At 42.1% G+C, this 27,962-nt stretch overlaps 1 protein-coding gene across 2 annotated transcripts; it reads left to right on the top strand.

Moving 5' to 3' along the window:
• The first annotated feature begins 189 nt into the window (after positions 1 to 189).
• On the top strand, positions 190 to 27,962 carry plpp3 (phospholipid phosphatase 3). 2 transcript variants are annotated; one of them, XM_026157714.1, is made up of 7 exons: positions 190 to 758; positions 13,823 to 13,977; positions 17,459 to 17,551; positions 18,166 to 18,353; positions 18,452 to 18,509; positions 21,991 to 22,167; positions 27,536 to 27,962. In XM_026157714.1, exons 1-7 carry the CDS (start codon positions 620 to 622, stop codon positions 27,662 to 27,664), a joined length of 939 nt encoding a protein of 312 aa, XP_026013499.1. In that variant the 5' UTR covers positions 190 to 619; the 3' UTR covers positions 27,665 to 27,962. The 2 variants fall into 2 exon arrangements, with proteins under 2 accessions (XP_026013499.1, XP_026013498.1); XM_026157713.1 differs by lacking the exon at positions 13,823 to 13,977 and adding an exon at positions 14,359 to 14,516 and having other exon boundaries at positions 191 to 758.

A 27,962-nucleotide genomic window follows, 5' to 3' on the forward strand; every position in this document is an offset into this window, starting at 1 on the left:
CATATTCTCTTTATTTTGTCTGTCCAAGAACAAAGATTTTTAATAGTCTCAACTCAAAAGCGCTTCGGTTGTTTTGCGCCTGTTACCGTGAGTAACCGCTAGGAGCAGTTTATCCGCAACGGTGGTCAGTCCACTGCTGGTCTCCACTCTTCCAAGTTTTTCAAGCAGGGATGGAGACGATTACTCGTTAGCAGAGAGAGGAGGAGGGCTGCTGTGGGAACTAAGAGAGCGGGGGGAGGAGGAGGAGAAGAAGGATTGATATAACAAGAGCGGCTGTCGATGCGCAACGCAAGTCTCACTCCAAGTCTTTGAAACAAGACAGATAAAGGGGAGCGGGCTTTCCATTCAGTACCAGTGCAGGCAATTTTTTAAAACTAAGTTCGTGCCGCGGGTCAGTTCTCCATTTAGCCTACTACTCATCTGACTTTTAATTATTTTGTAAAACTGAAATACGAGAGAGCGAGTCATAAACAGATCAGAAACTCCGAGAGAGCTGCGAGTTGGGAAGTTTGTTTCCCGTTGCTTTGCATGACATTTCTTCCAAGGACTTGAGAGCCTGACACAGTTTCTTCATAGACCGTGCGGTGTGGGATTTTGATCTGAAACGGGGACTCATCAAATGCAAAATTACATGTATGAGAAAGCAATGGCTCAAGAAACAAGGAACGGAGGAACCTCTACGTTAAATAACAACAATGGTGTTGACAACAGTAAGAAGAAGGTGCTAATAGTGCTCGATGTCTTCTGCCTTCTACTTGGTAAGTTCACACAGATATGTTTACACGATGCTTTCCTCTCTGTTACCATTTAAACTGCGTATCTCACATCAGCTTTTGTAGAGTACATGCAAAAAAAAGTGAAGACAGAAACTTCTGCACATTGCACTCACAATAAAAGTCATCTTTAGAATAGATAAACGGTGCCCGCCTTTTCTCAAGTCTGCCAATAAGAGTATTATCATTTTAAAAGTATTGCCCGTTATCTGTAACTGCAAAACAACTTCAGCTGCTACATCCCCTTATCATCCAGTACCAACGCAACACCCCCGGGCAGTGGAAGTGCCGAATAAAAAAAAATCAAACAACATTTCAGGAGTTCGCACTTTTAATTTTCTTTAATTCACCCCAGAATCACAATCAGTTTGTAAACTGAGAAGAAGAGAAAACTTCTTTTCTTTGTTGTTGTCAAGACAGGTGACTAGCTTCTCTCATCGGAGATAACTGTCACCGGGTAATATACTGATCATTTCAAAGTCCATGGAGTGTCACTGTAATTGATCAGTTGTCAACATGCCTTGGGCATAAATATTTTCAAGTGTTCTAACCTGCCCTTAAAAATAGCCAGACAACACCCACCACTTCCCCCAGTCTGTTCTCTGATAACGATGATCATCTGACCCCAAATCAGATGAACATGTTTATCAGTCCAGCTAAAGCTGGCCATAGGCTGAGTTGCAAGGTGACTGAAGTAAAAATCAAAGTGTAATTAAAATACTGACTAACAGCTCACAAAACATTCCCCAAAGCTAATGTCACATCAGGGTTTTTTTTGCATTAGCTCTCATTTGCTCCCACAGAAATTTTAATGTGTGTTAGTTCTAAGTTCAGTGGGCATCCCATACAGATTCAGTGTGCTGCCTTTGTGTATGTGTGTCTGGTGTCTGTGTGTGTGTTGTTTTGCTGGTTTGTTTTTGGCTGTTGTCACTGTAGCCCAGTCCTTTTAGTGTTGAGCGCCAGTAACCCCCCCCCCCCCCCCTTCTTTTCACACTATTTTCATTCCCCCATCTCCCCTTTCTCTTTTTTGGAAAAGGATTACGGGAGTTCTGCTTAACTTCTACACATTCACTCCTAGAATCTTGCCAATCCCTGGCCAGCTGCCCCTGATCTCTTCACTTCAAATTACTTTCTTTCTTTCTTTCTGGCTCTCTTTCTCCCTCTCTGTCCAGGGGAATGCGTGGAATAATTGCTTAAGCATGTGTTGTGGTAGGGGAAGGCCTCTCCAATTTGAGTGAGGGATCGAAAAGTGGGACCAGTGGCTGACCGGGCTTTAGAGGAGCAGGTGGGAGACACACCAATAGCGCAATATAAAGGAACCAGTAAAGTACCGATGAAGTATGCAACACTACCACACAGGAGCTGGATTGTATCATCCAGTATGTTACAAATGGTGCACATTAACTCCACATAAGTGCTGTGAGGTAGAAGCAAAGCTCGCTGACAGACAAAGTTTTCCATTGGGTTTATACTAGTTTTCTTATTAAAGAACCCCAGACAGAGATACACTGTTTCATCTGCACTCATATAACTGTAGATGAGCTTTGATCACATGTGGACTGAATTTCCTGCACAAACCAACTTCCTTTATTGGTTAAAGCTCTACAGACAGTTCTCCATTGCCTTGTTAGGACACACACACGCACTCACAGACACGCATGTATGCCTGTAAACTCACACAATGCATGTAAGAACACAGTAACAAATGGTTACAAAGATTCTCCTTTGTTATGCTAAACACAATCTGGCTGCTCAGTGATGATTGGTTGGCCCACTTCAGGGGTTTGGGGGGAGTTGCGGGTTTGGTGCGAGGGGGTGACTGGGGAGGGGGTTAAAAGAGAGGGAGAAGAGATCAGTAGAAAGGGAGGGTTATCAGGGCATCCTGAATGAGGAAGGAGGAATGCGGGTGTGTTGTCGAAGAGCTCAGCGGAATGCTTAATGGTTGATAGCTTTTGTTCTGAGCCTGTTTATGGCTAAAAAGTAGTGTACACTACTAAAACTGGGAAATAGATAAGTATCTCATTACCTTTAATTAGTTCCTATTCTGCCAGCTGGGCTCTACACGCAGAGTCTCTGCAGTTACATCTTCCTATAGGATGTTAATGTGCCCAACTGACACACCCTTAGGCGCAGATAATGAGTGTCTGCATAAAAGACATCTGAGACCATCTATAGCTGCACACAAGGACAAAAGAAAACATCTTTAAATGTTTAATGAAGAAGCCATCCCAGTTGGTTTTGCTGAAGAAAACTGATAATGCAAAAGTACAGCAAGATTAGAAAGGCATTGAAAAAGCATACTCACATTCTCTCCAGCACTCAACTACCAAGACCAGGGTTACGGCATATAGTTTTGGCAGCTGAGCGCAACCGTCATCTGCTGATTTCACTCTGGATCAGGTTCCACTCCTACAGAGCAGTCGAGTTGATTTAGCAATGCTATAAGGAGCGTGCACACAAACAGTATACACTCACTATAAATACACAAACTCGACCGCAGAATTTCGTATTCCCTTTTGGCGACTCACTGCCCAATAGTCTTCTCTTGGCTGTTTGAAAAAAAAAAAAATGTTTATTGTGAGAACACTTTGCAACGAGACGCAGACTAGAGCCCTCTGGAACCCAAGCATCCAAAAGTAGTCTCACTTAAACCATGATTAAGTTTTACACAATGCACAGGGGATTATACTTTATGTGTTTGCTTCTGCAGAACTGGTTTGGGATGGAGCGGTCTTTTTGTAAAACATAAACATGGATTCATTGACTCTATATATGCTTCTTTTAAAGGATCACGATCTGTCTCCTTATGATGATCTGTGAGGCAAAAAACTATATATATAATGTTTTAAAACGTTTAATTATGTGTTTATTGCAAAATTTGGAGCTCTGATACAGTCAGGTGTTCAGCGGTCTGCTTTTCCACAAATCACAGACAGGTAGCCAAGAAGAGCGTAACCTTTTGGCCTCGAGGAATCAGCTTCATAACTGGCCCCGGAGCGTTAACCCTTCTGTATTCGACTCCTGCGTTCCCATCAGCTGCTATAACATTACAGCAGTCAGTCACACAGCCTCTCATTAAAGTCAGAGAGGTTTAACCTCCACCTCTCCAGGCCTCAGCCACTTCAATCCTGAGCCGCTCTACAAATATTTTTGAGAATTTCACAAATTCTTCATCTGGCTGTAGCTCTGTGCCCAAAGACTCTGGATGGGACATCTGGTGCAATTTTGGGAGTAAGTGAACCAGGGGGCATATAGAGTGTGTGTGTATAGTGGAGCTCAGGAAAGGGTGGGAAACGGAAAGGTAGTGTCGGTCGGAGGTGGGTGTGGTTGTGAAATGAAATCCTGTCTCTTTTTTTTGCCTCCTAGTCCATTTCCACATCTATCTCCATTCCTTCCCCGTGTTCCTTCTCTACCGGAGCCAGTCTTCTGTCTTCATAATAGTCTCAGAATAACAAGGGAAAGATCAATAATGAACAAAATAATATTAGAAGAATATTGATATGCATGGATTATACAGTCTGTGTCTGTTAGAAAACTACATTGAAGCAGCATGTGAGTCTATCACAGAGAAATTGAAACACAGGCTCCAATCCAAAGATGCTGACCTTAATCCAAGGGTAAATATTCTCAGGGATTCTGCACAAGTCTTTCAGAGGTGGGAGCCATGAACATGTTCTTAGAAATATATTTGGCTGGGATTTATTGGGATCTGTTTAAGACATTAGGTGAAAGGTCAGAAAGAAAAGAGACTCACATATGATCAATATCTGCAATGCTCTTTGTGTGACATTAGTTACACTCATGTGTCACCCACAGCAGACACTTAATAGACATGCACAGAAGAATATGTCTCAGGATTTAGTTTTGACAGTAATCAGATTGAGTGTTTATTGTGAGAACACTTTGCACATCATAACACAACATAGCTTGATTACTCGACTATACTTTTGTCGTTATGATATCTAAATGTTATCTGTGCCCAGCCTGTGATGAGTGTTTGTTGGCGGCTTCAGGACAAGGTGAGGTTATGGCTCTTAAGAAGGTGACGAGGTGACGAGTGTCCTCTGGCAGAAGATAAAGATCAGCAGATGTCCCTGACAACAGAAGCCTAGGGCTACTATCTCTCCTAGATAAGATGCTAATATAAGTGCACATTTTTGGGAAGATCTATGTTTTTCGTGCATGTTGAGATGAAGAGCACCAGTGGCATCAATGCCAGACAGGTCTGCAACATTTTCCGACTGTCATTGTGACATGCGGTGGGTTTCTGTTGGTGCAAGAGTTAACCACCAAACCCCTGGGGTATGTGCCTTAGCAGGGCTGTGATTAGAGGTGCGTGGGTGTGAGCGTGTGCATGTGTGTCCTTTGGGATTCGGGAATAAGAGAGAGGGCACCCAGAGCTGTCATTAAATGGACCATATAGCCTGAAGGGTGAAGCATTTTGTATTCACTCTGTGGGTAGCATGTGTGAGGCATGTGTGGCTCGATTTATAGACCTGTGTCCCATGTGGCTCCCGTGGGCAAGCTGAAGGCATAAGCTTGACCAATTTGCCTGTAGCTGTTCACACTGCTATACAAACCAGACACATTCATCTCCTTTACCTTTTTTTATACTGTCGCCATCCTGGCACACAAATTGCACAATAAAACAAAGACACCAGCTTGTAGTTTACGCTTTGACAACAATAGTGTAGTGTAGTCTAACCGTAGACAGAGTGTCAGAGTGGGTAAGAACACCTCTTCCACCCTTGTGGTCAACACCGGTGCCCCTCAGGGGTGTGTTCTGAGCCCTCTGCTATACACTCTCTTCACCCATGACTGTATTTCCTCCTGCGCGTCCAATCTCATTGTTAAGTTTGCAGATGACACTACAGTGCTCGGACTTATATCCAACAATGATGAGACAAACTATAGGACAGAGGTGCAACAACTAGAGTCATGGTGCCACGACAATAACTTGGTCTTAAACACCAAAAAGACCAAGGAGATCATTGTAGATTTCCGGAAGAGGGGTCATAACAACCATCTGCCTCTCTTCATTGGCAGTGAGGCGGTGGAGAGGGTGAGCAGTTTTAAATTCTTGGGGGTAACTGTGACCGAGGACCTGTCCTGGGGCAACCATATCACCTCAGTTGCACGGAAGGCCCAACAGCGCCTCTACTACCTGAGGAGACTGCGGAGCGCACACATTCCCAGATCTCTGATGTTGAACTTCTACAACTGTGCCATCAGCAGCGTTCTGACGTATGGATTTCTAGTGTGGTTCCCCAGCTGCACCAAGGCCGATCAGCAAGCACTCCAGCGGGTGGTGAAAGAAGCTGGCAGAATTATTGGAACAAGTCTGCCAGAGATCAGTAATATCTTCCCCACTCGCTGTCTGAGGAGGGTGCACAGTATCCTGCGGGACCAACATCACCCTGCGCGCCACCTTTTCCATCTGCTGCCCTCAGGGAGAAGGTACAGGTCTATACAGGCCAGAACATCCAGACTGGCCAACAGCCTGTATCCACAGGCTGTGAGGCTCCTGAACTCTCTGCCCCCCTCTCACGGACAATAACCATATCCAACTTCTTAATAGCAATGAACTGGTCTGCATTGGTGCATCATATCTTTATTCTCTTCCCCCTCCTGCCCCCCCCCCCTTTTTCTTAAATAGATAACTATCATATCTGATATCATATCTCACAGTACAATAATATTGAATGGGTTGCACTGTTGTATTCTGTCATGTTTCTCAGGTCTTTGTCTGAATTTCTACGAACATTATTGCTAAGGATTGTCTTATTGCATTGGAGTCACACTGGGTTAAATATGTACACTTGGGTTTTAAGGGGTATTTATTATTTTCTTCTTTTTTTTGGGTTGTATGGAAGCCCCAAACACAATTTCATTGTTCTTGACAATGACAATAAATAAATAAATACTAAATACTAAATACTAATGCCTCTCATTCTCATGTCTCATCTATGATTATATCCCTCTCATATAAACACTTTTCAAACTGCTTATTTAAGTCATTTTGGATTACTGGGCAGGACCTTACAATAAGCTTTTGTTAGCAGTCAATTTTGAATGTGTTTAAACTTGTGTTTTAGCCTTCACCAAGAAATGTAAATGTATATTTCACAGAATTCTGCATGTGGGCAACAAACATCTACTTGCCCATTACACCCATGGAAATTAACTCTTAGACTTTCTACTTTTTCCACAGTTACTTTTTTGATTTAACCCAGTGTTTTTCTAGACCCTATTTCTACTTCTATTAGTCAACATGTGATGAACAACAATGGCACTAGCCCTTTAATGTAAATTAGAGCGCAAGCGGCAGATGATCTGAAGCTATGGGCCTCATTAAATCTCTTTCCCCCCCCACAATATCCTTTCTTGGGCCTGCTTCCTGCTGTTACACAGGCCCCTCTGTCTGTCACTTTCTCTTACTGCATATACAGTCTTCTGTATTTGTGTGTGTGCTGTGTGCATCCAGGGATGGGGGTCAGGGCGATTTCTCTGTTTCGGAGAGAACAATACCCCTTTTGATGCATCTCAGCGCTCTTTGTTTCGTTAACAGGGACCAACAGACCAGTGGCAGACTGAAGGAGGATGAAATAGAAGGGAGGGGTAATAAGTGAATGAGGGAGAGATGAGAGGGCGTAAGAAGCTTCTTACTGGGTACTCAAGGTCGCTTTATTATCTATCAGTGGTTTATGGCTGTTGCTGCTTCTAGCTTTATTGTTGACTGGATTGTGGGCTGTAGTGCTTTTCTGCTCAGAGCTGTGTAGTAATCAGCTCATCATCTTTAATGGCACAGGCCTTATCTAAGCTGCAGCCACTGAGCTCTATCCTGTTTACATACAGAGCAGCCCCCTGGCTGAAGAGGATCCATGTAACACTAGAAAACATCATGCTTTACATTTGTACTGTAGCAGCAGTTTAACATCTTGTGTACACAGTTATTAAAAAATGGTCTGGGGTATAAGCTGAGGTGAGCTGGAATGAGAAGACAGTCTTGTGTTAAGTTCAGGGGAGCATTACCCAGAGATAGAAGCATCAGGTTTCAGAGAATCCATAGCCCTCCTCTGCACAGCCAGGCTTTTGTCCCAAGGGGTAATAATGCCATTATGGCAATCGTTGAGAAACGCCTAGCCAGCCATCTAACCAACCAGCCAGATAACGTGATCTGGCCCTGGACGGTGCTCATGTTTCTCTTCATTGGAGCAGCTGTGCATTTGTCTTTTTTGCTGACAGTGCAGCCAAGCATTAAATAAGTCTCCATGACTTTTAACTGATCTTTTTAAAACAAATTATGAATATCCTCTCGCATTCCCTAGTTTCTGATGTGGACCAAAGGTGAATTTCTCTTCATCTCTACAAATGCACTTACAAGCCAAAAGCAACACAGGGCCAGCAGCAGCACTCAGAAGTTGCCCACACAGGTGCCTGCTGGTAAAAGACCCTAGAGTGTGTCCCAACAGATGCCTGTGTGTAAAAAGGCATTTATTCCTGTGAATAAAATCTCTCTGAGTAAGCACATGCTTCAGCCAGCGGCCCCCCGGTCGCTACAGCATTCACACAGGGGGGGAAAAAGGGATTCACTCTGCGCACCACTCTGCTGACCTCAGCCACTCCTGTGTATCTATGTGTGCGTCTGTGTTTGTGTAATTGTGAGCTTTGTACATGCGTGAGACACATCAGCAACCTGTGGAAACAAAGAAACTAATATCTCGAGCCAAACATCTGTATCGGTGCATGTTTGTGCACGCGTTTATAAACGTATGTTTCCTAAACATTGATTATGTGTATGGTAAAAGCACGGGTGGTTTATATGGAGCCGAGTTTGTTTATTTGGATTGCGAGGACATTTTTAAAGCCCTTTGTGGTCGACGGCTTAAAATTTTTTCAGAAAGAAGTTGGCTGAAGTCGCCAGTGAAACCACAGTAATCCACTTTCACACCCACATAGCCACACACACAACCGCACACTCTCGAAGATACAATACACAGCGTCACAGTGACATTTGGATCCTGTAGGCTATAGTATAATCCTAGAGTTATGTCACATCTCTCACCTATGACCTTTTGCTCTTCCGGGATCTGTCTTGAATGTATGCACACTATCTCTAAATATGTGGAAGGCCTCACATAGTCTTGCTCATGGCTTTAGTGACCTTAAGATAGGGCTAACTGGGTGGGCTTGCCTAACTGTAAAGTGTTTGATGTGTGACAAATTTCAAAACATCCGAGGCATCTGCTTGGCATGCCATTTTTAAAACCTCAGGGGTGACAGTACAAATGATAATGAATATGTGTCCTCTGTAAACACTTAGCTTAAGATTGAGACTGGGATTACTATTAAATAAATTAATAGAAACAGTTAAAAATACACTATGTACCACTGTTTTAATAGAAAATTTGCCACTATGACAAACTGTGTGCGTTACAAACACAGTCTCACTACTGACACACACAATTCCCATTTATAGTGCACATGCACACTGTGTAATTGCAATGTCACTTGCAGCTGGATGAGAGCATTCATTCATCAACAATCCCGGACTAAAGGACGCTCATAAAGAAAGACACTCCTTCTCATTCACACACATATCAAATAACCGCAAGATAATATCTCTCCACACTTCTCTTTAGCAATGTAGGGCACTTTAAAACGTCATTTTACAAATGCAGATTATGTCGTTTGGTATTTACAAATCAGAATTATAAAAGTATTAAGAGTTTCTTCAGTAGCCTGAAAAATATAAATGCTTTGACATGTCCACACAGGCAAAGATCATGTTGTTTATAGGTTTTTAAAAAGTTCCACTTAGTTTAACAGAAAAGAAAACATTTTAACCTGTTACTAATTCGCTCAAAATGTCACAGATTGCTTAAATTGTCCAAAATTTGTTATCGCAGAATCCATGTAAATCTAACCACATATTTAGAGACTGCATTTTGCACTTGGCATGTTGCAATAATTGGTGCGACATGCAGATTTCAGCTACGGAAGTGAGCGGAGCTGCTATCTGATCTGCTAAAATACAGGTGAGAAAAATCAGAGAAGAAGCGACTAAACAGTTTGATTGATTGACTGTTCAGTCTATAGAGTCACAACCCACTATAGACACTATAGACACTATAGACCCGGCCCTCTCTAACCCTCCTCTGAATTGTCCTTGTTCCCACTCCTTCTTAGAACGAGTCACATATTGCTTATTGAGAGACAGGAGGAGGAAATCCTCCATTAGTGCAGACTACAATACCTTTTCCTCTGCCCTGCTCCGCCTCCCATTTACCTCTCACACTCACTGCTGACAATCAGCATCACTCACTAAAATAACGATATCATTCTAATTTTGCTTCTGAAAGCCATGAAAACCTATTACAATATCAATAGAAACCCAGAACGGTGAGAAAGTCATGAGAACCAAAGTGCGGGAACCTCGCTACCATGGACTCGACATACACGCTGGTGTTCTACAGGGATATTAGTGCAATGTCAAAGGGTATTAACCTTTTAAGCAATGTAGAGCTTTAGCTGGCACTGGAATAACAATTGTTTCCTGTTGTGCCAAGTATAGCCAGGCTTAAGGTAAGAAAAGAAAGTGATAGCAAATTCATGATCATTGCCTTGCAGTCTCAAGGAACTTTGAACTGTATAGTAAAGAAGACTGTTTAAAAACCCTAAATTCTTCATTTTAGCTATGTAACATTTTGATAAAGTAAATCCTTTTTTTTCTTACTAAAAAAATCAGTCTTAGCCCTGCTAATCGAAGCTCTCGCTGACTACGCCAAATTTAGCTCCAAAGCCAATCAAACGGACGCCTGAAGGATAATCTCAGTCACATAAACAAATGCGCACACATACACACTCGATCGCATACAAAGAAAACTACATACATACATTTAAAAACCCCAACCCAACCAAAACGCACGTGGACATATTTTTATCATGTGTTTGTCATTTCCAGCAGGCAGCAGAGCGTGAGCATGTGAGTGGATTTACGAATGGAAAATAAGTCCAGTGCCCTTACTCGCTCTCTCACTCACACACACACACACACACACACACACATACATACACAGGCCCTGCCATGACCTCTGCATATAAACACAGATTCAACCAGCCAAAGGAATTCCTCTCTCTCTCTCTCTGACCTGCGGTAAGTCTTTAGTGGTCTGCAGCGGTTCTCTGAAGAGAGAAGTGCATGACAGGATCTGATAAGACAAATAGAACTGTTCCCAAACTCACTAAGCCACCCACTTTGGTTATGTGTGTGTGAGTGCATTTATGTTTTTTTCCCCTGTTGAATTCTTCATACTTTCAGACCCTCCCTGTCTTTCTCTAGCTCGCCATTGAGGAAATTTTTAGACCCCAATTATTCTTTACATGCCAGTTTGTGTGCTAAAAACAGCTCCTTGGCTTAATAGTGTGTAAGGCTCATTTCCTATCAAAGCACACACACAACTTCTTCAAATGAATGTTTCCTCTGTTTCGGTAGTTGAAGTATGAACTGCATCGTCGCGTAAAAGCGACCTCTTGACAGAACTTGTAAAGCAGTTGTTTTTTTTAATTCAGTGATGCACCACAGGTCTTTGCTAAAGCCCATCCCACTTCTTTCTGTTTCCTTCCCTTCTGTCTTGGTTTTTCCCTCCTCTGACACTCCTCCACCACTTTTCCTCTCTCTGTGGGTCAGCAGGTCTCCCGAAGGTCATTTGCTCTTGGGGAAAAGGGGTCATATATCTTCACGCCACTGTTTGTAGAGGAGGTTCAGATGTGACATATAGGGTTAACACTGGTGCGCCTTTGAATTTGTGCTGAGAGTTTCATGGACTGACTGTGGTATGAGGAGAATGCCAACATACAGGGTGCTTTAAGGGCGACAGCATGGAGGGGTGGGTGGGCAGCGCAAAAGAGCCTGGCATCTCAAGGCTGTGCAGCGGGCAGACAGAGAGGCTTTCATGACTTCTCAATAGGTAGTGTCGAGGTGTTCAATTGCTCAATCTCGCTTTACTTTTTCAGTCATTCAGCTGGTCAACTCCCGAGTTTCCCATGGTATTCTCCCATCGGTTTAGCCTTTAAGCACTGGTTAGCTTGTGTGTTTTTGTCTGAGTGTGTCTGTTAAGCCCATGAACTTCTTTCATGCCTCCTCATTAGCATGTGAATCCTCCCTCCACAAGCAGGCCAGCATGGAAGGATGGAGAAAGACAGGAAAGAAGGGGGAAGAAAAACGCAAAACCCCAGGAAAAACAGGGAATGCTGTGAGAGAAACCAGAAACTGATTTTTGGAAATGTTTTATTTTCCAGGCTGACTGTTTACCCAACACACCCCAGTTTATGCCTAGAGTTAACATGTGACGGTTCTCACTTTGTTTAAAGTATCTGTAGCCAAGTTCCCAGGCAGATTATGCTGAAAGTCTTGTATGAACAGAAACACGCTGGAATCTCCTCATCTTAAGTTGTGTTGATCATCCCGCCCTGCCTTGCCTGGGCAATTCTGTGCTCACCCACATCTCCTTCTTCCTGTTGTATGCACAACATGGTTCTCAGACACCACTGTAGCCTGGGCTAGCCTTGTGTGGGCCCACCAGTGCCCTGATGAATTCTGCATGCTGTTTGTGCAGGTGTCTGCTTCAGTGACCATTACATCTGCTGACCTATGTTGACCAGTGGAAAGAGAGTCAATGAGAAAAAGAGCTTAATTCACACTAAAATCAGCTATAATAATACAAAAACGCTTTAAACTCTGCTGGCAAAATTTGTCTTCAGAGGAAGCAAAACAGCATAAAATCAAGAAAAAATGTTTTTTTCTTGACTGTAGCTATATTACATGGCTTAAACATATACACATTGATCTGGCGAGCACCTGAGACAACACTGTCTTCTTTTGGTTTCATTATGCAAGTCTGAAAGCTGAGTGTGCTTCTCTCGGAGGCATGCACAAGAATGTGTGTTTTGAGGTTTGCGTGAAGTTCATCTGAGTGCTGTGCTCCTCAGTACAGACCGGTAACATGATCTTCATCACCCATCACTGGCGAGAAGACAGCTGTGGCTCTCAGCAGCATTCATGAGTAGACCTGCATCTTAAACCAAAACATCAAAGGAAACCATGATGTGAGCTAACCACATGAACCACATGTGGGACTACTTTCTGAGCAGTCTGACATTGAATGTATATGTTGGTGTGTCTGGATGTGGGTCTTCAGGACACCTTCTTGTCTTGACTTCTCTCTATTTATGAGCAACTGTGAACACATAGCTCACATTTTGCATGAGAACATGTTCTTATGCAAAAAATGTTCCAGATTTGGGTGGGCTTTCTTTTGTTTTTCTTGGTATTCACACATTTTTAAATCCCTCAAAGAAGAATTTGAAAGTCCCAGCCAGCGTTTACACGCCTATATTTGTATTGCTTTGATTTGGAGATGTGTATTTCTTTTCCCCCTTGTCAGGAGTATATTAGTCCATGTGTGTGAGACTGGTTAGGAAAGCAGACATCAAAATGAATTTTTACTAATGGCTAATCATGGCCCTGCATTGTTATTAGTTGTGAAATTCTTTAGATTGTTATGGAGTGTTAAAGGAGTAGTACAAGAGGGATGTCCCAGAAATGTTTCTTTTTCTTTACTAGATATTTTGAAACTCTTTTCCCTAAAACTATGCAAACTTTATTGACAATATCCCCCTGTTGATTGGTTTCTTTCTTCTTTAATAATGAACCAATAGCCTTGAGTGTGAGTGTGTGTTTGCTCTGTGAGGAATGAGTGAAGCTACAGGATAAAGCTCAGTTCTCAATGGCCTGTTGTCGCACTGTCAACTAGAGCAGCAGGAGACAGTTTGTCGAGTAAACAGACTGTTTACTGTGAGCACACACACCTGTGAAAGGTTTTTGTCTTCTAATTTGTTTTCTAATGATACTTTCTCTTCAGCTTACAGGTAAGTAAACTGAGCTATGTGACAGTATGATTCCCCGTATTAGATGTGACTGTGAGTCGGCTCATGTATTTGCATAGGTTCATGCAGCTATCCATGTGTTTGTGTATGTCTGTGTGTAGCTATGCTGCCAGCCCTGGTACTCCATCGTACCGCTATTCGTCCTTACCACAGGGGGTTTTACTGCAGCGACTCCAGCCTGTACTACCCCTACAAGAGAAGCACCGTACCTTCCTCAGTCCTCATTTCTGTTGGCTTGACACTGCCTGCGGTGTCCGTAAGTCCATCCGACATAAAAAGCACTTGGCGATGGGAAACTCTGAAGGCGGAAATAGGAAGGGCTCGAGGTTTATGAAGGTGGCTGTGAAGGAGTGACTCTGCTACATAAGCTCTACCAAAGTTTAGATAGGCTTATATAACTTTTTTCTGAAGCTGCAAGTGCATCTGATTTTGGAAAACAGTCACTCCTTTGCTCTAAGCTGTCCATCTGACTTCCTTAAGCCCCAACCACTTCTGCTATCCCATGATCCCCAGTGCCGGCATGCTCCTTGTGCTCCCGCCGTTCTCTCCTGTTTGTGTCTGTGTAACTGACCTGGTGCTTTTATTATTTCTTTCTTCTCTCCCTCTTCCTGTCCTTCTCTCTTTGTGTCTTTTGTAGCTAGCCTGCCTTTCCTGATCATTGAGACTAGCACCATACAGCCGTACCAGCGCGGGTTTTACTGTTCGGACGAGTCCATCCGGTACCCGCGAAAAGAGGGAGAGACCATTAGTGATGCTGTGCTTTGTGGTGTTGGCATTCTTATTGGCATCTTCTCCGTAAGTCGATCTTTACACCTCCCTTGGTTTAATCCTTGTAAAACTCTTAGATACGTCATAGTAGGGTTACTCAATTGTGACAAAAATCATCATTATGGCTATTTTGGTTAACGTCGAGGTCTAAATTATTTAACTTTGGCTCTGGAAACATCATACATTTATTGACATTCCAAAAAGCAAAAGGTCTTATAGCTCAGTGGATTTTTAATCTATGAATATAGTTTAACTGAACTAAGATCTTCACTAAAGATCTTTGAAAGTAAAGAAAAATCAGATCGTCTGGACCGGATTAGCACCTTGGCCCTGTCACAAGTGGCTCTTCACATAGAGCCATAGGCAGCTATCAGAGACCAACGGAAGTTCCGCGCTGCTTCAGTATTGTAAATAGTAAATAGGCGGTATTCTCTTGTTAAGTCATAATCGTGCAGATTGTAGCTTCACAATGTCAACTGGAGAGCTAAGAACATACACCAGATGTCTCAAGGTGTGGATTCCTTCCTATGGAGCAAAATTGATATCCGGTTAATATCCCCAGTAAGTACAGAGATCGGTGGGGCTGCTTATTTATTGCAACAAATAATGCATTTTGGTCAATATTGGAATGAAGATTATATAAAGATGACTCATCAAAATATCTACATCTTTTAACACGGGATCTTCTTGAACTTGGTGGGGAGTGAGTCAGTGTTTTAGGTAGAGCAGACAGAAGCTGGATTTAAAGCATAAGACAAAAGAAAACGATCATTAAGAAACCAAAATGCATAGTCCCAAACCTAACATAGAGCCTTCATCAAATTTTTGTTTTTATCATGCAGTGTTATCTAAAATTCTCCAGTTTTTTCCTTTAAATGTGCTTTTTTGTTTCCCCCTCCATTCTATAATGCTTTCTTCTTAATACTTCATTCTTCAGGAGCTTTTTCCAAGCCATTTATAATGGCCTGCATTTTATTACTTTACTAAGTGAGTGAGTCAGTCGGTAGTGAGAGGCCCCCCAAGCGATATTAGGAAGTGTATGTTGGTGTATATGTGTGTTGATGCCTGCATGCCAAATACCAAAGAGATTTTATGAGCTCTTACTCCATTCTCATGGCTGACTCCGTGCCCTCTGTGCCCTGTACATTACTACTGGTAAATATGTCAGCGCTCTGTTCGCTACCACACTGGTAGCCTCGAGCGTCTCACTAGTTAGCAACAGCATGAAATTCCCATGACTGGAACCGTGCTCCAGAAAACGGGAATGGTTCTGGTGTTGTGCCAGCAGATTAGAGGGGGTCAAGTTTAGTGGAAACATGTTATAATGACTTGTGGTGGGGTGCATGACAATTACTGCCACGTGGTCAAGCTAAATGATCTTTACAGCCCCCAGACTCCTATGTGGCACAGCCCCCTCATAAGTTCCCAGACTGAAACATTGCTTCGCTGTCGCCTCGGTGCCATCAACTTAGTGGGCGCCCACGCACGTACACGCTGGACCAGCTCAGCTCTTCTGCTTATTGGATTCAGGACCCTGTTCTTGTGTTAGTTAGCTCCCTCACATGTTCACGTGTGGGCAAAGCTGGCGTGTCTTACACAGCTGTATTCCATTAGTGGCGTCTACTGCCATGCCGACACCATTCCTGTAACACACGCGCTGTCTCCCATGCTGGCACAGGCACATGGATACGCATATATGCACATATATACATGCAGTGGTAGCAGATTCCACTTGGGTCTCTTGTTTATCTCTGTTGAAAGGAAAATCCCAATAGCCCTGCTGGTCAGACAGATTCATGTCTGGCAGACTCTGTTTCCACAGTTAGAAGTTATGAGTTACCATGCATAACGATGATCTAAAAAAAAAAAGATTAGATTCTCTGGGATACTCAGAGATGCTCTATACAAGCAGATATATAAACTAAGACAGGGGGTAGAAACAAGAGAAGAGATTTGAATGCTGGCAACAAAAATAAACAATTGTGGCCTGTATTAGCCTCCTGTGGTTTTAATCTCCACCTCTGATCTGAGTAATTCAATGACAATAGCACAGACAAACATGCAGTACACCACCACGTTTATTTTGCCTGGCTGTGAGCTGAGCTGAGCACCTAATACCCAGAATAGATGTGTTTGTCAAGATTAACAGCACACACAAAGAGTACATGTACACAGTAAAAGAAGCTAATAATACGAGGGTACATTGTGTGGAAAGACTGCCATAGGCAGTGTGAATGTGTGCACATTCATCTGTGCACATAGTGCTGTTTACATTCACAATGTCTGCAGGCATAACGATGTGCAGGTAAATACTTTTTAAAGAAATTATTCAGAAGACTAAAGCCTTTTGTGGGAAGAAGAAGGAAAGAGCAACTGGTCTATTAGTCCAGGAACCCAGGTGGTACAGACTTAATTGACATCTTTGTGCCTCAAGGCATGACTTGGCGCGCAAGCCCCTTCAGTATAGATGAGGTCTTTTCAATGGGCCTTACCTCTACTCAGCATTTCCTGGTTAGACTACCACAGGACTCACAATTAGCTCACTGGACTAAAGCTCCATAAAAAATTATATAGATACCTGTTTTCCTTTTTCATTGACGTTCACTTTCTTTTTTTATTCTTTACATCCGACGTGGAAGACCGGATCATATCATTGAACCTTTGCTCACATTCACATCATATTCAAACTGCCTGAGGGAAAGGCAGGCCATGCTCATCTTTTATGTTTGTTTATGTGTGACTTTGCACCATTTATTGTCCTGTCTTTCCTGTCTGTTACATCCTTCATAATCTCTCTGTTACTTCAACCTGGAATTGAGTTAGATTTCCTGCATGATAACTCAAAAGTTACAATTTTATTGCATGGTTTTATGTGTCTGAAACTAATGTAGTGCTGTTTGATTCGGCAACGTCTTAAAAAAATTGTAATGAGTGTTGTGTGCTGTATCTGAAAAAAATGTTCCTTTTAGATTGTGATTGGAGAATGCTACAGGATTCACCAGCTGCACCAAGGAACAAAGTCATTTGTGGGGAATCCCTACGTTGCAGCTCTCTACAAGCAGGTCAGCTCTGCATCTGACTGGCATCATACGTGTTCTAATAATTTCTTACATAGTAAAGCATTTTTTTAAACATCTCAATTTTATTGCCAAACCTAACATTGTATGTATGTAATTTTTATGTAAGGCACATAGTCGACTGTAAATTCTAATAACAGCTATTGAATGTTTTGAAGGAACTAAAACATTATCTCAAAAGTGGGATAGGAAACATGTTTTTTGCATCAACACAAAAAAATATTATAAACCTTCAGTGCAATATAACTGAAGTGATATGAGACCTTTCTGTGGTCTCTGGACCAGCCTCTTGAGGAAGTCAAAAACAGTACTGAGTGTAGTGAATTACTCAGAAGACATAATTAGTAACAGCTGTTAAAATCTGTTAGCGATACAACGTTTACATCAGCCACAAAATTTTTGGTCTTAGAATAGCATGCTACATTTTAAAAACTCATATCCTGTGTACGATAAATCTGCCAGCATTATTGTTTTAGGTACTTGTGCTGTGTAAGTGTAGAAGTCTTAAAACCATAGCAACAGTAATGGAGACAGTTCTTATCTAACAATCAGTTACAGTCATCTGCTTTATCTAATCACTGTTGTGTGTCATCTTGCAGATAGGTGTGTTTCTCTTTGGCTGCGCCATCAGCCAGTCATTCACAGACATTGCCAAGGTGTCTGTAGGTCGGATGAGACCCCACTTCTTAGATGTTTGCAGACCAAATTTCTCCACTATTAACTGTTCATTGGGGTACATCACCAACTATACCTGCACTGGGGAAGAGAGTGAAGTACAGGAAGCTAGGTTTGTGTAAACAACGATGCACACACAGTATGAACAGAATATAATATGTTTATTAATGTACTCCTTCAGAGTTTAAAAGTTACGGTTTCTCTCCACAGGAAATCCTTCTTCTCAGGACATGCCTCGTTTTCGTTATTCACCATGCTCTACCTGTGTGTAAGTAACCATCAAGCTCTGATATTCTAACATTCATGCAGGCACACATATGCTGACAATCAGAGAAACAATGATTTGCACATAGATGGAGTTATGGAAACAAGGCTGGGCTCTGATTAGGGGATTTACTGCTTGAAGAAAGAGAAAAACATTGTTCTTATCCACTGCTCCACCTCCTCTTCTTCATCTCCTCACTCATTTTTATACTCTTTTTTTAATTCCTTGGGGAGAAGGATGGATGCACTCCACCTGTTTTCTTCAAAACAGTTGCATGCATACTTCCTGTTCTCACTCATCCCTTTCCACATCTTTCTCTCAGTCCACCTGTTGTGGGTGTCTGGTAGGGTTTAGCACCCCAGAGGCATTTCAAGCTACACACACACACAAACACACATCCCAATCATCTCCCTTTCTTCCTTTGTTTACAGACCACAAATTTTAATCTCCCTTGTATGCTACAGGGATTTAAGAATAGAGTCAGTGTTTTGGATTTGGCTGGCCTGGTTACCAGGTGGTCTTGGTTCTCAGAGTGAAGACACTTGAATATCCCATGTATTATAGTGGATTGCAGTGCAGTGCAGTGAGAGGTTGCTGTGGGTATTTCCCAGCCTCTGGGTGAACCTACAGCTGCACTCTGGTCAGACGAAGGAAAAGAACTGCATAAAACGCAGGGGGAAAGTAGCAAGGGAATGGAGATGTGCTGCATCCAGACCACACAGTGACACACTAGTCAAAGACCAATGTTCCAGCTGTGGTAAACTCAGGACTGCCAGCATCAGTCCAAATATGAATGGAGTTGAAAAGAGGCAGAACAGCTTGTAGTTGATGTTTTTGAATACAAAACCGTCCTGAAACAAAGACCACAAAGTAGGCCCACGCAGTGGTAAAAGGAAACTGCTGCTTTTCCACTCAAAGAAGTCCCCTCTTGAAGTCTGCCTAAATATGCATTCTTGTAGACGTCACTAAGAGCCAAACTCTAAATTAAAACCAAAGGAATATGAAGAATATAGAAGTTTGACAGTTGAGGACACGTGGTAGCTAATAAGAATTAATGTCAGGGATTAATACTCAATACTTAAAACAATTAAATGAATAGAATATAAATAGAAGATGGAACAGCTTCATATGCAAATGTTGCTTTTTGCACAACCGTTCTAGTGAAAATAGGTTATCAAGGCTGCCTTTTTCCTCATCAAAGCCTCTAGTGGCATACATATTTCTTTTCTTTGGTGCTTTCGCTCACTCATCGCTTTCCACTTTGAAAGTGTCATTTCCACATTGGGGCTGCCACCTCGTCCTCTTTCTCACAACCTCAATTCATCTGCTAATTGGCATTTAGTGAAGTTGAAGCACTTAATTTCCTGACAAGCATGCCTCAGTGCTGCATCTCTGACTGATGTGGTTTGAGCTGTGCCTTAACAGCATCATAGGCTTCAGAGACAGCACACCCATAACTGGCGCAGACCACATGGCATGCTGTTCAGCAACACCACAGCCACAGAAAACAAGCATATGCGTGCATTTGTGTGTGCCACTGAACTATCTTTTGTTTTGGCTAATGCACACTCAACATCTGCGTATTCTCAGAATGAGAAAACGAAGTGTTTGCGTGAGTTAGTTGTGACTATACGATATCTCACTGTTTCTGGGCCAGAATGCATGTTGGTGGTTAAATAAAAGACAATATTTGTATTCAAGTTAAAAATGGCTCTAACCACAGCTGTGTTAATGTGCCACAACATGGTGTGAACCAAAAGAAAAGAGGAGAATGGGGCACGCATGTAAAGCGAGACCTTGCTTTCTAATTCTTTCTCACTTTGTTGTGTTTGTTCATGTTTTTTTTAATTTAACATTCACTCTGAATTGGTGCAAGAGGGACAAGGCGAGAAGATCTTACTGGATTCCTTTAGAAACCACCAGACTTTGTGTCGCTTTTGGCTCCATCTGTCATGGGAATTTATTCCTTTTGTTGTGTTTTGTTGGTATTTTCCTCATATCTAACTAGTCAAGACAAATTCTGGGAACAAGACTCGGTTAAAAAGGCAGAGGTCATGTTGGATTTAAAGACGAGACACTGAACTTTATTTTAGATGATCATGAATGCTTTCACATGCTTTGTGTGACTTAGTGTGTTGAACCAGGCTTGGACTGGCTTATTTGGGTTACCTCAGTGTGTTCGAATTAGATATGGGCACACTGACTGGTAGGTTGTAATATCTCATGTTTTGACTAAGTTCAAGTTTTCATTATTGTTCCCACATCCTTCATTAAAACTTTGTTAAACTGAAAAGGTTCACAGGCTGTGCAAAGTTGTTTTTTTTTTTAGCTAGGTTTCATTCATAGGTGCATTACGTCAGTCAAAAGCTCTTATCAGTAGTTCTAACTCACTACCTGACAACCATTGTATAGGAAGCCTGAAGTCTAAACATCCCTGCCAGCGAGGAGGAGAACAAGAACAGAAGGGATGGGAGGGATCGTTTCCTCAGCTATCGTAAGGATAAGAACAATGATAGGGTGTCGTAGAGGAAATGTGAGAGAGCTTTATGTCCACACCTACCAGGGCTAGTGGTTGGGGGTTGCAGGCCGGCACTGTCTGCAGGAATTGTTAGACTGACTGATTATAGGACACAAGTATGGAGGTCTAGGCTGGGTAGACCTTGGCTGAGGCTCGCCCTCCCAGGCCCTCTGTCTCTGGTTGTGAGAGACAGGAAGTCAGGGGTATGAGTGGTGGAGAAACACAGGATGTCTGAGGAACCTGGGCTGACCTCACCGCTGTGCATGTTAAGTGGATAAAAAAAGAGCAAGAGCGTGTATGACTTTGCTCTTGTGTAAGTGACTGAAAGTGGCCTTGGATTTAGTTTTTCCTGTTTTGGTTCTCCCCTGTCTTCATCATGACCCAGAAAATGGGCTGCAGGCGGAGTGTAAGGGGGTGCATCCGTTTTGTCTTCTGTTTGCACTATAAGAGGGTAAAGAGTTCATCCCAAGTGTTGAAGCATGCATGGCATGGTATGTATATATATATGCGTGTGTGTGTGTGTGTGTGTGTGTGTGTATTTGTGTGTGTGTGTGTTCAGTGGCATACTGTGGTTGTATTGTTTTTACAGCTGGGATCTTGAACCATGAATCAGTCATGTCCGGGTCTCATGCAGTCAAGTGTGTGTGTTTCAGAAGACAGTATGTATTTCTCTACGGATCTGGCAAGCGCCTGCCCACTTTGAGTCAGTCTAGACCTCTCAGACAGTAATAATATACACACACAGACACCACAGGTGCAGGGTTATAAAGGCAGCGTTTAGTGTCTTTTATGAAAACTAGTCAGGTGTGTGTGAGGGTTTATTACTGCCTTCTGATAATTTAGGTTATATGTTTTACACCAAATACACAGAACATTTTCTGTTTGTCGAAGGGAATTTATGTCAGAGCATGTGCACAGTTTTGCATATTAAATTTGGTTCTTCTCTTCTCTCCTCCTTGCTTCCAGTTCTACATACAGTCCAGGTTTACATGGCGTGGCGCTCGTCTCCTCCGCCCATTGCTCCAGTTCACTTTGCTGATGATGGCTTTCTACACTGGCCTATCACGCGTGTCCGACCACAAGCACCACCCGACCGATGTCCTGGCAGGATTTGTGCAGGGAGCCCTGGTGGCCTACTGCATAGTGAGTTCACACAACACCACACAATACATTCAAACGATTTGAGACATACGAGAAATGCAACATAATTAGAAACAGGGAGAGTGTCTGACATTTACACCTTTTCTATAACTGATCATTGTGGATCCTACAACCAAAGCAGTCTTCAAATAAAGTTTGCCTCAACTTATCTTCCTTATTCCACTTTTTCTTCTCTCTGCTTTTGGTAAAAGGAGAAACGGAGCAGGCAATGAAGTGAGGACAATCTGATTCCCTTTAATGAATAACACATTGCTTGGAGCCAAGCCCTAGTTAAGAAGTGTGTTCGTGAGTGTGTGTGTTGGAGTGAATCTTTGCCTCTTGGTGGGATTCCATACTCTACAGCCATTCTTGCTACTTTAGTGACATATTGTCACAGGAGTTGCCAGATGATTTTCATAACCCTCGTCATTGCACTAAGCTAGATGGAGCCAAGGAAAATGGAATTTGGGTCAAGAAGAAAAAAAAAAAGGGGGGGGGGGGGGGTAAAAAGAAAAAGAGAGAGAGGGGAGGGGAGAGAGGATTAGCCTTTGAAACAGGAATGAGGCTGTTAATTATTTGGGTTTTTTATTTGGTGGCTCTGGTTCTATCAGCACAGCAGGACTCAGCTAAACTCTGCTGCCTGTGGCAAAAATACAGACGTGAACACACACGCGCACGCACACACTTACCTTTCGACAGGATCCAAATCATCAAAGTGGAAAGTTAGGTTCATAAGATTGAGCAAGACCTCAGTAGTGGCGCCTAGCAGACCTTGGCAGAGCTAAAATGTACAAAGACACTCACACAAACACACACAGAGAATAACACACAGTCCTTCAATACCTGGATTAGAATTCATGAGCAGAAACCAGCAAGTAAAACAATAACTGTAATGGCCTGGCGAAACCAGTTCTCCTCCAGCTGGGAGCAGCCTTCTGACGACATCAGCCTTGACAAGTAAAGAAATTATGTTTTTTAGAAATATACGCATTGAACTCTGAATTGGCAAATTTGGGGGAGGAGTGAAGGGAGGAAAGTGACTAGAGAAGAGCCTTGTCTGACATCTTGGCTTGGGATGAGCATGGGTTTAATCCAACTCAACTATCCCACAAACTTTCTGCTTTTGCATGAAGAGAGACAGCTTAATCCAGACGTACAGACACATTATTCATGTCCATATACTTACAACACATATAATGTGTACACACACACACACACACACACATGCGCACACAGTCAAACCCCTGCCGATTAAGGCAGTGAGGTTACTTTTACAATCCGTGACGCCTCTTCTGATTTGCCAGGTTTTAGTAGAAACACACATCTGTGAGTACTTTACTTCAGCGCTTTCTGCCTCTCAGTAAGCAGTGGAGCAGAAAGCGCCTGATAGGAGATGAGTGGAGGCAGGACAGAGAAGATGTAAAGCCTGTGTGGCTTTCAGATGCCAGCAGAAAGTTTTAAGATCTTTAGATTCTAAGTTAGAAACTACACAAGTTTAATCATTTTTTGTAAATGTAAAATGAAGAATAATCATGATGAAGAAGGTAAAAGAATTTAGGAGTTTCATGGTATGCAGTCCATTAATCCAGTCTGAACCTTTCAACATGAAAATGTGATTTTCCAGTCACTTCATGATACGCAAAGGTCTGACTTGATGAAGTGAAGAAAAAATGAGACGAATTAGTGGATTTTCTTGCTAGTCTGTTATACTGTTATACTGTGAAACAGCATCTTCCTTTCCAAATAAATTTAGCTGACTCACTGCAAAGATGTGTGTTGTGCCGGGACGTTATTGTTATGGGCTACAGTTAATTCTTTCATCGCTGTGCACCCCCACTGATTGCCGGTAAATGAACAATTCAAATGTTTATGGACACATTCAGATGTAGTGATGTGTTATACTGTGGCTTTGTAGACTTTACTTTGTGCTTTACTGTAAGTAAAGTGCTGCTTTAAACCCTGTTGTCTGTGCACACAGATAAAGTCTCTGAGTTAAATACACCCATAGTTTTTAAAAATACCACAACAGGAAGTATTACTGTCTCACCTGGTACTTACTATAAGACACAGTGACCCAGTTTTCAATATGAGTTGTAATAAAGGTCAAGGCGACTGAATCCAACAAGAACCAGCTGTGATGAGGAAGGAAGAAGGGGGCAGCGTTTATTTGTTTTTCTAAGTTCGTTGTCATTTGCGAAAAGGCGTCAGGTCAGGCATAAAACTCCCCCCGAAAAAACAAACCAAGGCGCTCAGAGAGCGAAGCAGTCTTTGTGTGGTCCCGATGAACTCATATAGAAACAGGAAGTAAACAGATATAACCTAAATGTAAATTTGGAATTCTATTTGTGCCACCAGATAGCCTACACTGTAATTTTTATCTGTTCAGGGACATTTACAGTAAGATACGTGCTTGAAGTGTGAGACGATGCCATTGACTGATAACATTCTTAGAATTATGCAGTTGTATAATAGCTGTAGCTGCTCCTCCGAACTCTTCTGGTGTAAATGGAAAATGTGTGGTTATAATATAATTAAAGTTGATTTCATGTGCATGCAAACTAATAAAAAACATTTTATATATGTCAGGTTCTTCTAAGTAATAGAAGACACTGACTTAGCTAACTTCCTGTGTGACTCTGCTTTTAACTGTGTGTAAAGATATGCGATTAAAAGTACAAAAGTTTTTTTTTATGCAGTTGTCACGAAAAAACACCAAACTGCTGTGTATGCACTATACAGCACAATGGGGCTAGATGCTTTAGGTGCATTAGTGTATATTATGCAAAGGAAGTGGTGTGGTCATGATAAGCCTTCCAACAGGGTAGGTCAAGGTCAAGTGTGATTGGTCTTGAATCATGTAGCAACAGGGCCTGATGTAGCTGGCCATGAGAAATCCCCATGATAAGTATGGAAAGTTTCCCATATCTCTGAGTCACCTCAGCTGTATGGCCGCATATCCATTAACACTCTATGAGTCATAGCATTTATAATATGGCATTTAAGACACAGTGCCCAAACCAACTGTTGTATACACCAAGGGCCATTTAAAGTCCATGAAAGCACCCATCTGTTATGAAGGTGTCATTCTACATATCGCCCTTCTATCAAATGTCGCTAAGTGTCCTTATAGTCTGGAAATATCAAGCTTAAATAGCGGCGAATGGGACACTTTTTGTTTTATAAATAGATCAGTGACTGCATGTCAAGTATTTTGGGCAGAAAACCCAGATGAACACTAAACTGGCTACTGTTTGCCCCTTGAGACAATTTCCATATGACAGCATCATTTCCAATCCATGTAAAATCCCTGAGGGAAATATTCATTTTATTTCCTTGTACTGCTGGTTCCCAGTAAAGGTTCCCTTTTACATAGTTTAGTGTTGATGGGAGCTTCTCCCCCCTGGACTCCATCGCACAGGCCATTCACTCGGCCCGGACTGGCATCATGGAAGGAAAAGCTGCTGTACCTGCCAATTATGTGTGTGTGCTTTCATGTATTTGTGTGTGTTAGTCCACAGCTGAAGCCAGTTTTGCTCATGACTGACCTCTGCTCCGTGTAAGTGGAAACGGTAATCCACTGATACAGTGGGCTAGAGTTTCCATGGGCCCACTTCCTGTCCACTCTTGCCCCATTTTCCTGTTTGGCATATGATGTCATTGTGATCTTATGAAAAGCTTTTTTTCTTATTTTTTTTCTCCTTTCCTTTATTCACCACCAAATTAGTTTTTTGTTTTTTTGTTTTTTTTTAAATCCCTCCTATATTAGAGTGAGCAATACTAAGATCACTTCCTTCAGTCAGATTACTCAGTGTTGCCAGTCTGGGACTGAACATGGTGGAGGAAATGCAGAAGGGAGTTCCTTGTCACTAAAAAGTATCAAGATTACAGATGCTTTTTAACCACAAAGGGCATTCCTCATCCAACAAAAAAGAAAAAACCTGGGTTTAGGAGCAGATCATCTTCTAGCCGATGCCCACATTGCATTCTGCAGATACCCCTGACTTCTCATTGGGACATCAAGATATAATGCAAAATTCACTTTAACATTTCTCAAGAACATCCCGCCCATAAGAAAATACATGTGCATGTTAATATTCTTGTATCGAGCATAGATTGTATGTAGTCACTGGTTCGAGAACACCTCTTTTGAAGACTTGATTTCAAGAATGAAAGGATGTAGTTCTAAGGTGCATACATAGACTGTATGCGTGCACTGCACAGACATAGATACCTGCTAATTCATGCTAAGTTACATGCAAACTAAATACTAGAATTTCAGTCTCCAAAACTGGAGCCTTGAACTCAAATGAAAATAGAAAGCACCAGAATAACAAACACAGTCAAGAGGTTCAGTTTGGAGGCTTGAATTAGCTGTGATAAAGCTTAAAGACAGCTAGGGACCTGGATAGCACCCTACCTGTCACTCAAATGTCTCAGCACTAGTGGTACACAACTTTAGCACTTAAAATTTTTAAGCTAGTGGGTTATAAAAGCAATTTTTCCTTGTAAAGTTTTGAAAAGCTACAGGTACTTTTTTTGGTAAAAATCTGTCTTTTACCCTGTGGCTGGTTGTTTGACAGTAGCATGATGATGTGTGCGGGGATTGATATGCTTTATTTTTCTACTTGGGATGATGCCACTTGTCACAGAACTAGAACTAGAAGTAACCAGTCCCCACTGAAGCAATTGTTTATGACCAGAATAAACATTTATATTTATATCCAGCATGTGATCAGAGTAGATGTAGGAATGAGCTGCTCGCGTGAATTTTAACAGCCTTTTCCTTAATTTCACCCCTCCAACTGCCACTTTAAAGTTGCCCATCTCCACATCTCCATGACTTTTCCCCTCTTAGCCTGTTTGTGTCCATGTCTTTAAACCTTCTATCAGGATAATATATTTATGGAGTGTCACAAAAGTGGAATAGTCAGCCAAACTAGAATAATTTGAACAGCTTTGTAATAAATACAGTCTACCAGCATCACACTTTTTCAGATATCTACAAGCCAGACCGTTTATTCATTCCCATATTTCAAGCTCAGGTCCTGTACCAGAATCTACACTTTTAGAAACTATTCTACAACTTAATCCGACCAATAGAGGGCTGACTTCTCTGCTGTACAATAAAATGTAATACTTCACACATATCTTGGAATCAGACATCCTTGAAATGCCTCTGTAAGACTGACTAAAGCATAGTCAAATCAAGTGAGATAAGTTAAACACGGTATATGTAAATTAAAACAGTAGCTTGGCTGTCCTTCACTGTGTGCCATTTGCATTAAACCAGCACTGCGAAACTTTTTTTTGCACACAATCCAATCTTTGTTTAGTTCTCTTTTCACATCTTATCTCACTTTGTGTCCACCAGGTGTTCTATGTGTCAGACCTGTTCAAGCCAAGGGTGAAGCCGGCCACACCCCCGCCCTCCCCGATTAAGAAGGAGCTGCTCCCTTCATCTGACATCATTGAGAGAAACAACCACCACAACATGGTGTGAGGGAGCCCACATCGTCTTGTGACTGAGGAGCCAATCGCAGCACTGCTCACCTCCCATCGGACAGTAGAATGTAGCGACAAGAGACAATTGCTGCTTGTTGAATGGCATCCTCCGCCCTTTTGCAGTGCCCCAGCTGGAGGCACTTTGTGGACTAGGGTATCAGATTTGAGATTTGCACTTCAGAGTCCACTCTCACTATCCAGACTTATTATTTACTATAACTACTAATCAGCATTTGAGCCCATCCTTTTGAGCACAAAAAAAAAAAAAGAATTGGAAGCTGAAAGACAAAATTAAT

Source organism: Astatotilapia calliptera, chromosome 23 (genome assembly GCF_900246225.1).
Source record: "Astatotilapia calliptera chromosome 23, fAstCal1.2, whole genome shotgun sequence".
Lineage (NCBI taxonomy): Eukaryota > Metazoa > Chordata > Actinopteri > Cichliformes > Cichlidae > Astatotilapia > Astatotilapia calliptera.

Coding starts and splice junctions, on each gene's coding strand:
- plpp3 (XM_026157713.1), top strand. CDS start 620: ATGCAAAATTACATGTATGAGAAAGCAATGGCTCAAGAAACAAGGAAC. Junction 17,552..18,165: donor TTGCAGCTCTCTACAAGCAG/GTCAGCTCTGCA, acceptor GTCATCTTGCAG/ATAGGTGTGTTTCTCTTTGG. Junction 18,510..21,990: donor TCACCATGCTCTACCTGTGT/GTAAGTAACCAT, acceptor CCTTGCTTCCAG/TTCTACATACAGTCCAGGTT.